The 13,735-nt window shown below is 38.5% G+C and overlaps 1 protein-coding gene across 2 annotated transcripts; it reads left to right on the top strand.

Moving 5' to 3' along the window:
- The first annotated feature begins 199 nt into the window (after positions 1 to 199).
- On the top strand, positions 200 to 4,856 carry plvapa (plasmalemma vesicle associated protein a). 2 transcript variants are annotated; one of them, XM_079649444.1, is made up of 6 exons: positions 200 to 871; positions 1,287 to 1,338; positions 1,442 to 2,157; positions 3,053 to 3,941; positions 4,315 to 4,372; positions 4,508 to 4,856. In XM_079649444.1, the coding sequence occupies exons 1-6, from the start codon at positions 470 to 472 to the stop codon at positions 4,539 to 4,541; spliced, it is 2,151 nt and encodes a 716-aa protein (XP_079505570.1). In that variant the 5' UTR covers positions 200 to 469; the 3' UTR covers positions 4,542 to 4,856. The 2 variants fall into 2 exon arrangements, with proteins under 2 accessions (XP_079505570.1, XP_079505569.1); XM_079649443.1 differs by having other exon boundaries at positions 1,439 to 2,157.
- Positions 4,857 to 13,735: the final 8,879 nt, after the last annotated feature.

Raw genomic sequence — 13,735 nt, 5'->3', positions numbered from 1 at the left:
ACATTTTCAACTATGAAATGTAGTCAACAAAAAAACATATGCTTGGCAGTCTGTGTGTGCTGATAATCTCTGCACAGGGAGGGGCAGGGAGATGGAGGGAGGGAGGGGACAGAGGCCAGGTTCCCATCATGGGAAGTGTGTGGCCAGAGAAGTTTATAAATTCAGACCCATGTTTACACCTCACTCACAATCTGATAAATTCTCATGCGATCAACACTGCTGAAAGGAAACGTCTGTAGTGTGTTTGGCTTTGTTAGAGGAAGGGGCGCAGAACTTAAGAGACTGTAAAATCCACAAGCTGGTCTGAAATAATTCAGCTTTTTATTATTAATTAATTTGTCTTGCTCTGAGTGCTTAGGAGGAACTAGTCTATCCTTTTGATTTAGAGATGACCCTTGTTTGAACTTGGCTGGACACTCATAGTAATCCTCAAGCTTTACCACTTTTTTGAGACCATTCTTTGGCCATCATGTATAGCAGTGGCTACTCCCAGGTCTCCAGGGGCAGCCCGGCGAGCCAGAAGAAGTTGCAGTACCGTTCAAAGGGCAAGGGCAAGAGCTGCGGCTACTACATGCGCATTGTCTTCTTCTTCTCTTCGCTCATTCAGTCTCTTATCATAGTCAGCCTCGTGCTCTTTCTGGTCTATGGTAAGACGCAGGACTCGCCATCCACGTCTCGCATCCAAGACCTGGAGGAGAGCTTTAGCCGACTCTCCATAGAGAACGTCGTCCTGAAGAGGCAGAGGAAGAACTTGACCAGTTTGCTCAACACCACCCTGAATGAGAAGGGTCGCAATGACTGGGACCTGGCTAAAAACCGCTACTTGGCCAACATCTCATCGATTCTTATCCAAGAAATGGAGAAGAAGCAGGTGAGTAACCTATTAAGCATTTTTTCTTTATCCAACATGTACATTCCTGTAGTATTACTTTTTGTATTTAAGTGACTACTTAAAGACCACTATCTCATATGGAATTGAACTCCTAGCCATAGAAATTAAGGTGGTTATATATGTTTGTGGGTTTAATGCAATGCTTGAGTCAAGTTGAGCTGATTAGATACAATTATTTCTTTCAACAAATAGGATTTTAAAATGTATATATTTATTAAAATGATAAGTTGAAAAATAAGCATTACACTTTTAAATGTCTGAGAATGTCTATGACATTGTTAAAGTTGTAATTTTGATTATTGTAAATGAGCAATAGTTTTCCCTATTTCTTTCCATTTCACAACTGTCAAAGCAAATCCCTAAAATACTGTCTTTTCAACATTCCTATAAACAGCAACATTGCCTTGCCGAGTTGCTTGTTTGCAAGAACAGGATCCCAACAACTAGTAAGTATGACATGTCTTTAGTGCGAACCAAAAAACAACCTAATAACTATTAACTGTGTCTATATATTTTCCCTTTTGCTCTTATTGTTTTGTTTCTGAGCAGTGAATCTTCTAGGTAACTGTAACTGTGGTCCGAGTGAACAGCTATATGCCAGGATGCAACTTGTGGAGTCCAACTTCACACAAACAATCCAGAGAATGAGAAGGGAAATGGACCAGACTGTCAAAGAGAGGGACAACATTAACTTGGAGGCCATCCATCTGCGGAGGGAAAAATCCTCTCATGAAAAGGAAGTTAATTTCTTTAGACAAAAATGCAAAGATGACTTTTCCCAGTCCTTGAGCGGTATCTCCAATGTCTCCAAGTCTTTCCTGGAGAAGATTGACTCCCTTTTCCCTTCACACATCGCCTTCCAGCTCACCTGTCCGAACCAGAGGGAACACCTGGAGCAGATCCGCAGCAATTGCACCAGCCTGTCCATGGAAGTGGAGGACAGGTTCCAGCGTTACCTGAATAATGTGGGAGAAAAGGTGTCAAACATCCAGGCTGAGAGTAGCCGCTTGAAAGCAGAGAACACGCTACTGTCTGACGACTACCGCAGGTGCAGCACAAACCGCACAGGTCTGATCCGCGAGCACAAGCAGAACTTAGACAAGCTGCAGCAGAAAGACGATGAGGAGAAGGAGAAACTCCTGATGGAAAAATTGAAGCTTCATGGAGATATAGAAGTCTTGAACAACCATGTGAAGTATACGAGTAAAGTGATTGATCACCTGACAGAGCAAAATAGGCATCTCAATGTGTCATGCGTGTCTAAGGTAAGAAAAAGAAATTGCCATCACTGATTACATAAACTGTTATGAGCTTTTCAGGAGTGTTAAAAGTAGCATGACCTCTCGGGGTCACAAGCTGGCCTTGCTTTTGCATTCTTCCTTCAGCACAAGTAGCTGTCATATTAATCAATATTTAAATAATTAAATGTTTTCCACATCACAAGAAACAATAGTAAAACCCCCCCTGTGAAAATTTGAGACAATCAGGAAGTTAACTGCCCGCTGTAATCAGCAGCGGATTAAATACACTTTGAATTCCATTGGATATTCATAAATGAATTGCACATACACTATACAGGTTATAATCGCATTGCAGAGTTGTTGACTTTAACTATAAAACCCTTATTATATGTAATGACCGGCATACGTTTCTGCATCTATTAGGTCATTTTGTCCAAAACTCTCTATCTCTGCAGTATCTGAAGACATATTTCCTCATTCAAGTCCTTTAGAACTATACTAAATTGCTAACAAAGCTGGGTGTTTGAGTGCTTAACGTGCATAAGATGCATTAGATAAACGCAGCCTGACTTGTTTTTGCGAATGAACCAGCTTTGTATGAAGAGGAGGAAGTGTGGGAGGGAAATGGTCTGTCATTCAAGTAGAAAAGAGCATAAGGCTGAGATCTGGGACAGATATTTATTTGTTTGAGAACAAATTTAAGAACCTGAAATATGAATCTCTATGACGTTCTTTAAACCAAGAAGTTTGAGTCTTAAACTGAAAATGTAATTTAATATAATCATGTAGTCAATTCAATGATTCAATAGTTTGTTTTCATTGCATGTTGTCAATACTTCTAAAACAAATACTTGAAAACCTAAAAAGCCATAACCTCAATAACACCTTATTAACATCAATTTTTCTTATTTTATTTCAGACAGGATTAAGTGGACTTCCCAGTGACTCATTCTATGGGACAGGGGCAGGTGTATCGGCTTCAAAGATTGCATCAAATGGGCTGAATAAGCAAGGATCGACTGGGACAGGCTCTTCACGTTCATCATCAGGGTCAAGTAGCTCCATTGGGTCAGCATTCAATAAGCCGGCATCAACTGGTACCGGCTCTACACGTTCATCATCAGGGTCAAGTAGCTCCATTGGGTCAGCATTCAATAAGCCGGCATCAACTGGTACCGGCTCTTCAAGTTCATCATCAGGGTCAAGTAGCTCCATTGGGTCAATATTCAATAAGCCGGCATCAACTGGTACCGGCTCTTCAAGTTCATCATCAGGGTCAAGTAGCTCCATTGGGTCAACATTCAATAAGCCGGCATCAACTGGTACCGGTTCTTCAAGTTCATCATCAGGGTCAAGTAGCTCCATTTGGTCAGCATTCAATAAGCCGGCATCAACTGGTACCGGCTCTTCAAGTTCATCATCAGGGTCAAGTAGCTCCATTGGGTCAGTATTAAATAAGCCGGCATCAACTGGTACCGGCTCTTCAAGTTCATCATCAGGGTCAAGTAGCTCCATTGGGTCAATATTCAATAAGCCGGCATCAACTGGTACCGGCTCTTCAAGTTCATCATCAGGGTCAAGTAGCTCCATTTGGTCAGCATTCAATAAGCCGGCATCAACTGGTACCGGCTCTTCTAGTTCGTCCTCTGGGTCGACTGGATCCACGAGCAAAAGTTCTGGATTTAGTTGGAATGGGCCAAGTAAGACAGGAAGTGCAACAGGGAAAGGACCATCAACTGGGAATAGTAATACTGGACTTGGATCGTCCTCTGGTGCAGGAAGAACGAGTGGACTGGGAGGTGGCTCAAGTAAGAATATATGTTTGCAGTTTATTATTATTATTCTAAGAGAATTTTAAGTTCAGGAACAATTCATCCAGTTTTAAAAAATGACATTCTGTCACAATGCATGCCCCTGCTAATCTGTAAATAGATGGATATTTTGGATGAACTGGTCCTTTTCAAACAAACATCATGAGTATCATTTTGCAATCATCCATTATAATTCAAAGTATCTATTTATCTATTTGAACAATCTCCATTATAATTCCTCATCAAACTTACAATGCATAGCTGGATGTTTGTAGCCTTTGTAGATCTCAGTGCTAACTGTTTGTGTAGTATTGTAAAGCTTGAGTTCAGCTTAATTGATGGCTAATGACACTTTATGTTTATCCAACAGTAAGTGTTGCTCAGCACTTGAGGGATCTGCAGCGCATCATCAACCCCTCTGAACCAGAGTGAGTATAATAAATGTCTTAAGCTGTAGGATGTGATGGAAATCACGGCTACAAACAATAAAAGGAATCATCAGCTTTACACCTAAAATTCATGCTATAACTTTTTCTTTCTTTCCTTTTTCTTCATTTTTCCAGGGAAAAACAAGCCCTCTCCAGAATAATGGGTTAGTCCATCTTAATGAAAAAAAAAAAAAAAAGAGATATATCTCCCAATGCATCTATTATTCTATTATACACAGCTAAATGCAAGCTTCTCATATTGAGTGTATATTTTATATCAATAAATGTACCATATATTATACAGTGTTTGTGACCATTTTTACTTCAATATGTATTTTGAAAAGTATTTGAATAACTCTTGCACCTTTGTATGTAACATGTGAAGTGTGTGTGTGTGTATACTGTACCTCACAGAGAAAAAGCACATGTTATATTTCTAAAATGTAAATACATAAAATAAAGTATTTGTTTAAAGGTAAGCAAATCAACTGTGGCCGCCTTGTCTTTATAAACAAGCAATTCAAGATATTATCAAATGTAGACCCGGAAACAATCACTTGTCCCTATATGTGCGTCACCTAGTCACCTATTGTGTTGCTAATTATGTACAAAGAACTCCCCGACCACTCCTGGAATGTTTCATGCAAGATTTACTGGCACAGTAATATGTCATCCCTGCAGCATGCTTATGTTTACCTGACAGCCTGTCAACAGGCCAGCTGAGAAGGATGGGAGGAACTTTTGGAAACACTTTTGTATACATGTTGCTGTTAAAAACAATGTGCCACAACTTAACAGTAGAGAACACGGATATCCATAGCCTAAATATAATCTTAATATATCTCTTATAAAATAATACATGGATGAAGCTTGTCATAGTGTCTGATGAGTGCTCTGGCATTTTCCCAAAACAAGTCTTGAAACAGTGAAAAGGACAAATTGTATTTTTTATATTCGCTTAGTTTCCGAGAAAAAGAGACAGATACCAATAAATAACAAAAATGTTTTACTTTTATGAGATATAAATGGCCCTTTCCTTACATTTCTGTTATGGAGTTCTAATATGTTATTGACATGGATCATAACATTTGTTAAATTGAAGTTTACAAACCTTTGGACCTGTACAACATAACCATGGAGCATGGAAACAAACCATCATGAAGCCAGACAAACATCCTGTTTGTTGGATTGCGAAAGGATCAGAGCGTACTTTAAATTCAAGAACCATGAGTGTATTGTGTTTGGCGCCAATTAATAAATACAGCACTTAGACTTGCGCAAAGGGAGAGCTCTTTTCCGTCTAAAGGATATCCTTTGTTTAACATAAAGTGTTTTTCCACATTTGTGTTGTGCGGTTTACTGCAGGGGTTGCAGCGAGGATATTAAAGGTCAACTGGTTCGATGCTTTTGGGAGTTGCTTTATTACACTCACTGAGACACAGGACGCGACTTCACTGGAAAATTATCATGATGATGCTGGTCTGTGCAAACATGCTTCCTGTCATCTCAATGCATTTTTCTGTCAATCCTGGCATTTCTTTATTCCCTGCATTCCCATTGGGAATGCTATTGTTTTAAGTTACACAGAGGACAATGATACAATAACATTATTTTTGTCAATTTGTTGTACTCAGCACATCTATATCCTGTATGATGGTTTAAAAATCTGAACTTTTGAAACAAGTCATATACTTAAACAGAATTTGAACAGCAACATGAACTTTCCCACCTTTTTTCCCAGCTGTTTTGGAGATCTTACAACCCCCTGGAACCTATTTTATTGTTGTTTTGATTTACGAGATGGGATGGGCTTTCTAACTACTTGTACAGCACCCAGTCCCTCATTTATTTTAGAAGCCTAAGTGGTTTACTACAACAAAACCAAAGACAACATTCAAAATATATAAAACATTACAAAACAAACACACACAAATACATCCAGTGGTAAATAAGATTGTTTTAATAAGTGCTAATAATTGTTATGGTTCTTCAAATGTAAAATGTATAAATCTCTTGAAGTTAAACTTTGGTCCAAATTATTTTAAGCTTGTACTGGGTTAACTATATGAAATTACTCATGCTTAAGCGTAACACAGATTAAACAACGCAGATCAGACGGTGTAGAAGAGAGGCCCTTCACTTGTTTTAAAGCTGAAAAAGAACCCCACAGTCAAATTATTAGTGTGATTAATAAAAAAAGATGCAGCGAGATTTTTTTGTTTTGTTATCTGCATATAAACTGGACACTATCTAATAGCCTTTCTGGGTCTTCTCATACCTTCTGACTTTTTAAGTACGTCATTGAGGCCACACTCGGATCACGATCATCGATGATCAGTTTGAGGCTAAATGACAAATTATTAATCTTAACACTGTTTTTTTATTTCGGGGTCTTGACCCTCAATATGTGGACAGCACAGATCACCACCTAGACTAGGGGCCATTGTGTCGCAACATGCCCAGCCACCACCCTCCCCTCCTGATGCAGGAAAGGGAACGGGTGCTTATGATTACGACCTCCTTCCTCACCTGGGGTTGCAGGACTGTGACCTCTTTTGTCTGTTACTGCTAATCTTCCTTCTTTACTGTGCATTCTAATTGCATTTCCTATCTGCCTGGCCTCCCCAAGTCCCATGGCTGCCCAAGCTGGTAAAGTCATCACCGGGCAAAAACTTTTTCTCTTGTGCAGATACTATTGTGTTAAGGGGGAGGGTGGCAAGCGCTGGAAACAGCTGGGAGGGAAAAGGGACCCCAGCTCTTATGTCCTTTTGTGACAAAGACCTTAGCCTAACCATGACTTTCACCTTGACCTCTTTCTGTAGATGCGTTATGGATACGAAAACATATGTCTGTCTGATTGCTTAAACGATGTGTTTGACTTCTAGTAACCCCTGTTTGAGCAGCTAGAACAAATGTAGCCTCAGTTTAATGGGCACATCTTGCAGTACTACAGTTGCACATGTGATGTCGACATACCAAATTACTGACGCATACACTTTTTATTGGCTATTGCGGTTCCAAAAACGGCAATAGTGGTGTTAACCATTCAATGTCCAATGACATTGTTTTGTGACTTTGTGGCTCTTTCACAAATTGGGTTGGCATGGGACTCATCAGTCATAAATCATGTATGTACAGGGGAGAGACTTACTATGACTCCCAAGCTGCATTTTCCAATCAACTCAGCTTAAAAATACTGACAATAAATATTATGCTGTGGGGTGGCGTGTGGCGTAGTGGGTTGTCCGTAGGTGTCCGGATCAGGGGGTCAGCATGTCGTTGTGTCCCTGGGCAAGACACTTCACCCCAAATTGCTCCTGTGAGGATTGTCCACAGTATTGAGTATGTAAGTCCCTTTGGATAAAAGCGTCTAACAAGTAACATGTAATGTAATGCTGTTGAGAAAATTATCTTATAATTTGCATCATGAATCAGCCATCAGCATGCCAAAATGAAAGACATAATAAAACATGATTTGTCAGAGATTGAGCTAAAATATCTAAATCACGGGTGTCAAACTCAAGGCCCGGGGGCCAAATCCGGCCTGTGACTTCATTTTCTGTGGCCTGAAGAGCTAGCAAAGAATATGATATGTTTATTACACGGTTACATGATGATTTACAGAAGCACGTTGCCCATAAACTACATGTCCCACAATGCATCTCAAATTAGACTTTTTCTCAGAATTTGACTTTTTTTTCTTCTAAATATGCTTTTTTTCTTAGAATGGGCCCTTTTCTCACAATTTGACTCTTTTTTTTTAAATGTTACTTTTTTTCAAAATGTCATTTTTTTCAAAATGTCATATTATTATTTTGACTTTTTTATTTTTTCAGAATTTGGCTTTTCTTTTTAAACCGTTTTGTGACATTCTCACTAACTTGCAATTATTTGCCCCAGACTTCTGCCTTCACGTATTAATTATGAAGTTATTACCCTATCTGATAATAACCCAAGAGGCAATCATGTAATGTAATACATTGTTTTATATATATATTTATATATGTATTTTTATATAGTCTTAAAGTTACAACCGGCCCTTTGAGTGCAGCCATAATGCTGATGTGGCCCGCGATTAAATTGAGTTTGACACCCCTGATCTAAATAGTCTTACTATAAAGCTATGTGAATGTATCCCACTATTCAGCCATTTTTCTTTAATGATCCACAGCAATAGTGTCATGCATTTTATTGGTTGTGTGGAATCATTTCTACTAAACAAACAATTCATTTAAAGAATAATAAAAGAGAAAAAGAGTGAAAAATATATAATTATAAAATGAAGAAGCAAACCAAATTTGTTCTACCAACACTTATGTTAGACACACAAATACTACAGAGAAGAAACAAATCCTGTTCACAATTATTTTAACATATAATAATTAGAATACAATTCAATATTATGTTGTTATATTTTGTTCTGTATGTGTGCCCAAACTGGGAATAAATAACATTTTTCAAGTTGCATTGGTTGTATACATTGTGGATTTCATGAGCTGAGCTGATCTGAGCCCAGACCAGCTGCATCGCCCTATTTATCTTTGTCATTGATTATCCATCACATACTGAGATGCTTACGGTGCTACACCACAGGCAGGGATATTTAGAAGATTAAGGAGCATAGTCTGCTAAGAAAGAGCACCAGGGCTAAAGCCACTGCAGTTATTTGGTTTCAATTCCTCAGGCTGAGACTTCAGTCATTGCACAAAGTGAATGTTAACACATATGTTGGCAGCCCTCACGGGATGGGAGGAACCCGGCTGAGCAGGAGGATGTACAATCTCTGACCTTTTGATGATAAATAGGGGCTTATAATGAATACTACATATCTTGCATGAAACCAAAAGTTATTCTGTTTCCTGGTTGTTGACAAATTGTTGAGGTTATCGTATTTTTATCAAGAGTAAAACTGAATGATAAACCACGATTTGTGGAATGTCCCAAGTACAATTCAAAATACATTAGTTTTTGTTATCTGTCTTCAACGTCAAAACTAATATGGGAAATACCCATTAGACTCATTTAAAATTGTTTGTCTCAACAATTTATGACTCTACCACTTCCTGATAACACCCTTCTTAATAAAGTAGGGGTTTTCTTGCCTGGGGTTTACATGATCTTAACCCTCATAATGAAATGATAGATTCTGGTAATCACCTGAATCTTCCCCGCCGATTTTAAGAAATAATTTGTCAACTGCCTCCATCTTGTGTCCATAGAAGTGTATTGCCACCGGAATTGTTACTCTTCTTCTGTTTCTACATATTTTAGGTCAGGTCTCTAGGTTGGTAATCTGCAAAGCATGAGATCAAAGCCCTACCACTCTCTATTTTGGTTTGAAAAGGTGATTCTGGATATTTATATTTTGTTAAGCTGCAAAACATATCTAAATTCAGAGGAAGAGGAAGCTTTGGAATGTGGAGTGTATTGTCTTTCATCAACAGTCTATTTTTGAAGGATGTTATTGATTAATCTCAGCCCTAATTTTACATTACAATTCAGTCCACAGTCACAGTAATCTATTCTCCTGTCCATCTCAACTCCTTACCTTTCTTAAAGCACAAAACACCTTCTACCATCATGCAAAAACTGAAGGAGAACTTGTCCATGTCCGGACACAATGGTTAGAAACTGTGACAGGCAGACAGACTTGCCTTTGGATTATGTAAATTAATAATTAGGGTAATCACAATAAATTAGGGCCTATTTTACCCAAGTTACAAAATGAGACATGCACATTGAATCACAGAATCAAAGGCCTATTGGATTACTTAGGTTATTGTTTGTAGGGTTGGTGATAAAGTCATTAATTAATACTTATTTCTTCAAAACAGAAAATCTTTGTCTTCTGTGGAACAGAAAGGAGACAGTTAATAGAAGCAAGAAAAAACAGGTATAAAATAAGAAAAGCCCAAGTTCACTGCATGCTAGTTAGGAGTTGAGTTATTGAACAGTTGTTGAAGAATGTGCACCATTGAGGCTATGGTTTCAACAGTTTTTTTATTTAACCAAAAAAGTGTAATTGAGATTAAAAATGTATTTTGCAAGAGAGTCCTGGCCAAGATAGGCAGCAGCACATTACTCATTAATAGTTTGACATTTTGGGAAAGGTAAAAGGCTGACGTGCCAAATGATTCTCTGTCATGCGCAGCAACTTTTTTTTCCAGAAAAAACAGAATTCACGTTAGTTATTTCAATTGTTTTCTGCTAAGCTGATATTTCTTGGCTGTAGCTTCATATTGGTAGCATATACAACTGCGGTCAACTCAGCCGTCGCGTTCGCTTGGTCAAATCAGCAGCTCTTCATTTTTGAGTGCGCTATTAATAGTGCCTTTACGGTAATCGCTGTACTAGAGTAAAATAATGCATGATTTTATGCTTTATTTGCAATACAAGTCATTTGTACCATAAGTTCTTAATAAAACTGACACTGTTTGACTCAGTCCTAGTTTGACTGCTACCAACAATAAAATGAAGTACTTTTACCGTGTACTTTTTGGGTAATACTCTCTCAAAGTCTAAACACAGACCCTGATAAGCAGAGTGAAGCAGGGAGGACCCAAACGCAGATAACACTTGACAACACCTTTATTTCAAGGACTTAAGCAAACAAAACACTCTACGTGAACTATGTCACACACAAAAGAAGCACCAACACTGAACACAGGAGGAGACAAGACTAAATACATAGAAGGGTAATCACAGGACAAGAAACAGCTGGGCAGGGGAGGAGAAACACAAGGGCCACAGGTGAACACAATCAGATAACTAGACACACCAGGGAAACTAACGACAAGAGGAAAAACACAGGGAAAAGGACCAGACAATAACCCAGAGGAAAACATGACATGGAAAACAGCAAAAACACCCAAACCTACAAAACTACAACCGTGACATGAACCCAGGAGCGTGACAGACCCTCATCACTGAGGTCACAATATCAATCGATCCAGAAGAGCAATAGCCTATAGGAAAAACACAGAAGATGAACAAAATATATGACATAAAATGAATTAACCAAATCTGAAGTAGATGGTCAACTTCATTCATTTTCACAGCCCCACCTAGTGGACTAATGACCAGTTGCCACTGGTACTTTTTGAGTAATACTCGGACAAACTCCCGTCCCGAGTACAATAATTAATGTATTCTGCTATATTTGATGAGGGATAAAATGATGTTTTGCAATAAGTTCTACATTAAATTGATACTGTTGGACTCAGTACTACTTGGACTACTAGCACAAGTACAATCAAGTACTTTTACTGTTTACTTTTTGAGTAAACTAGTCTGAGAAGCTATGTGACGTTGCGCGTCTGAAGTTACTTTACTTAGTTATCACCAAATAGCCCAGTAATGTTACAGCTACTTAGTTGCTGTTCAAGCTAGACTATATTTCAATATAGTTTTGGTATTCAAATAATGTTACACCTCTTGTATGCCCTGAACGCCAAAACAACCACAGACAAGAACATATATTTGTAATTATCAAAATGATAACAAATGCTGAAAAAACAGGAGAAGCCTGTCTTCCCTTGTTCTCCAGGAAAAAAAGCCACTGTATATCGCCAAGTTTCCATATAGTTTTGTGGTGAAATAGATTGCTGCAGTGAACACGACTTTATGTATTTGTTTATGGTTTATTTGATATGGAGGGATGCATAGAAGTTCAGAGAAGAAGCAACCCCTATATATTGTTTATTTTATTTCATTTCATTTTGGCCCCAGAGGCAAATATAGAGTTAATGTGCGGAGATTATAATGTCCCGTTTACTAAAATATGTATTGTTTTATGATGTTTAGTTGACAAAATAGTCACTGTGCTACATTTTGCTGCACTCAAGCATACATCTGAAGACAAGAGTTGTGTCCCCCTTTGGCCACAAGGGGGAGTATATATATATATTGTATATGTTTTGTATAGATGTTGCAACTATACAGAGCTTTGGCAATACTATATAACTGAGGTCATGCTAATTGAATTGAATTGAGTATACCTTTAAGTGAGCTGTCAGGAGGAAACAAAGGTTCGCCAACACATTACTCTACTGCTGAGAAAGGCTGTACAAAGACGTGAAACGATGTGCAGCAATGTCTGTGTATTTTTGAAGAATGCCAAGTAAAGGAAGAAAGTAATAACTTGCACTGAGTCTTAATACATTACTTTATTTCATTATTTCCCCCTTCATTCTAAAACCGAGAATAACCTACATACAACAATAAGGAGCCCTTGCTCAAGGACGCACAAAACAAGGACACCACACATGATTATTTTCCAATTACAGTATATTTATTTAAAGAGAGTAACTCAATTGTGATATCAGTTTAATCAGTAATGTGTTTAGTGTATGGGTGTGTGATGTGTCAGCAGGGCCAAACTGGGACCATAGGTCAGGCCAGGAATTATACACCCAGCCAGGCCACTACCAGTTTTTTTGGGGGGCGTTTTGCTGGATGTATCATCAATATTTACAACGTTGCTGCCCTTAGCGATAGCCCGGCAGTTTAAATCTACTACTTAAATAGAAACATATGGACATAGGATATTGTTAAAAAAAAGTGTGCATATGTATTTGGGAACCTTTCCATGTGAACATGTTTTATTTGGGGCTGGACCTCAAATCCTATAGGGGACAAGAAGTTTAAAAGGGGAGTGATTTGTAAAAATATCCATAAAGAAATAGAAAATCTGTGGTGTTCTGTTTTATATGGATGTTGAGAGATGTATCCATCTCTTAATTTTGCTCTCAAAGTGCACCAGATTGATGCATTTAACTTCAATATTTAAAAAAAATATTGTGTTAGATCCACTCCCCAGTCATTTTGTTTAAGTACAGTGAGCCTTTCTAAAATATACAGTAAAGAGACAAACCCACCAGCAATATAGGATACTATATGAGTTTGAGACAAATTCTTGTTTTTGGGCTGTATAAATAAATTGACTTGAAACAGTTGCTGATTTAGAGTATGCGTGCTACTTGCACCTTTTTCATTCCAATTCAAGCACTGATTATACACATTTGAATGTATTCACCTGTAGTGTCTCCTTAAGCCCCTGTCACACTGTCCCGAAATTGACACCCGATGGAAACACGATTAAAGAAATGTTCAAATTCGGCTCTGATCGTAACAAAATCGGGCCATTCTTAAGGGCATCTTAAGCCATCGCATGACCACCGGTGGAGTTTCTCAGGCTCCGGCAGCAACTTCGGGAGCGGTGGCAACATATTTGGCATCACAAAGCATTGCCGAAGGACCTTGTGAAGGTTCATTTTCGTGTTGACTTCGTGTGTCCATTTTGCCCTTCGTAAGGCATTCGGGCATCTTAAGCCATCGTATGACCGCCGGTGGAATTTATCAGGC

This window comes from Notothenia rossii (genome assembly GCF_949606895.1).
Source record: "Notothenia rossii genome assembly, chromosome: 9".
In the NCBI taxonomy this organism is placed as follows: domain Eukaryota; kingdom Metazoa; phylum Chordata; class Actinopteri; order Perciformes; family Nototheniidae; genus Notothenia; species Notothenia rossii.
This window is presented reverse-complemented; position numbering and strand designations above follow the sequence as displayed.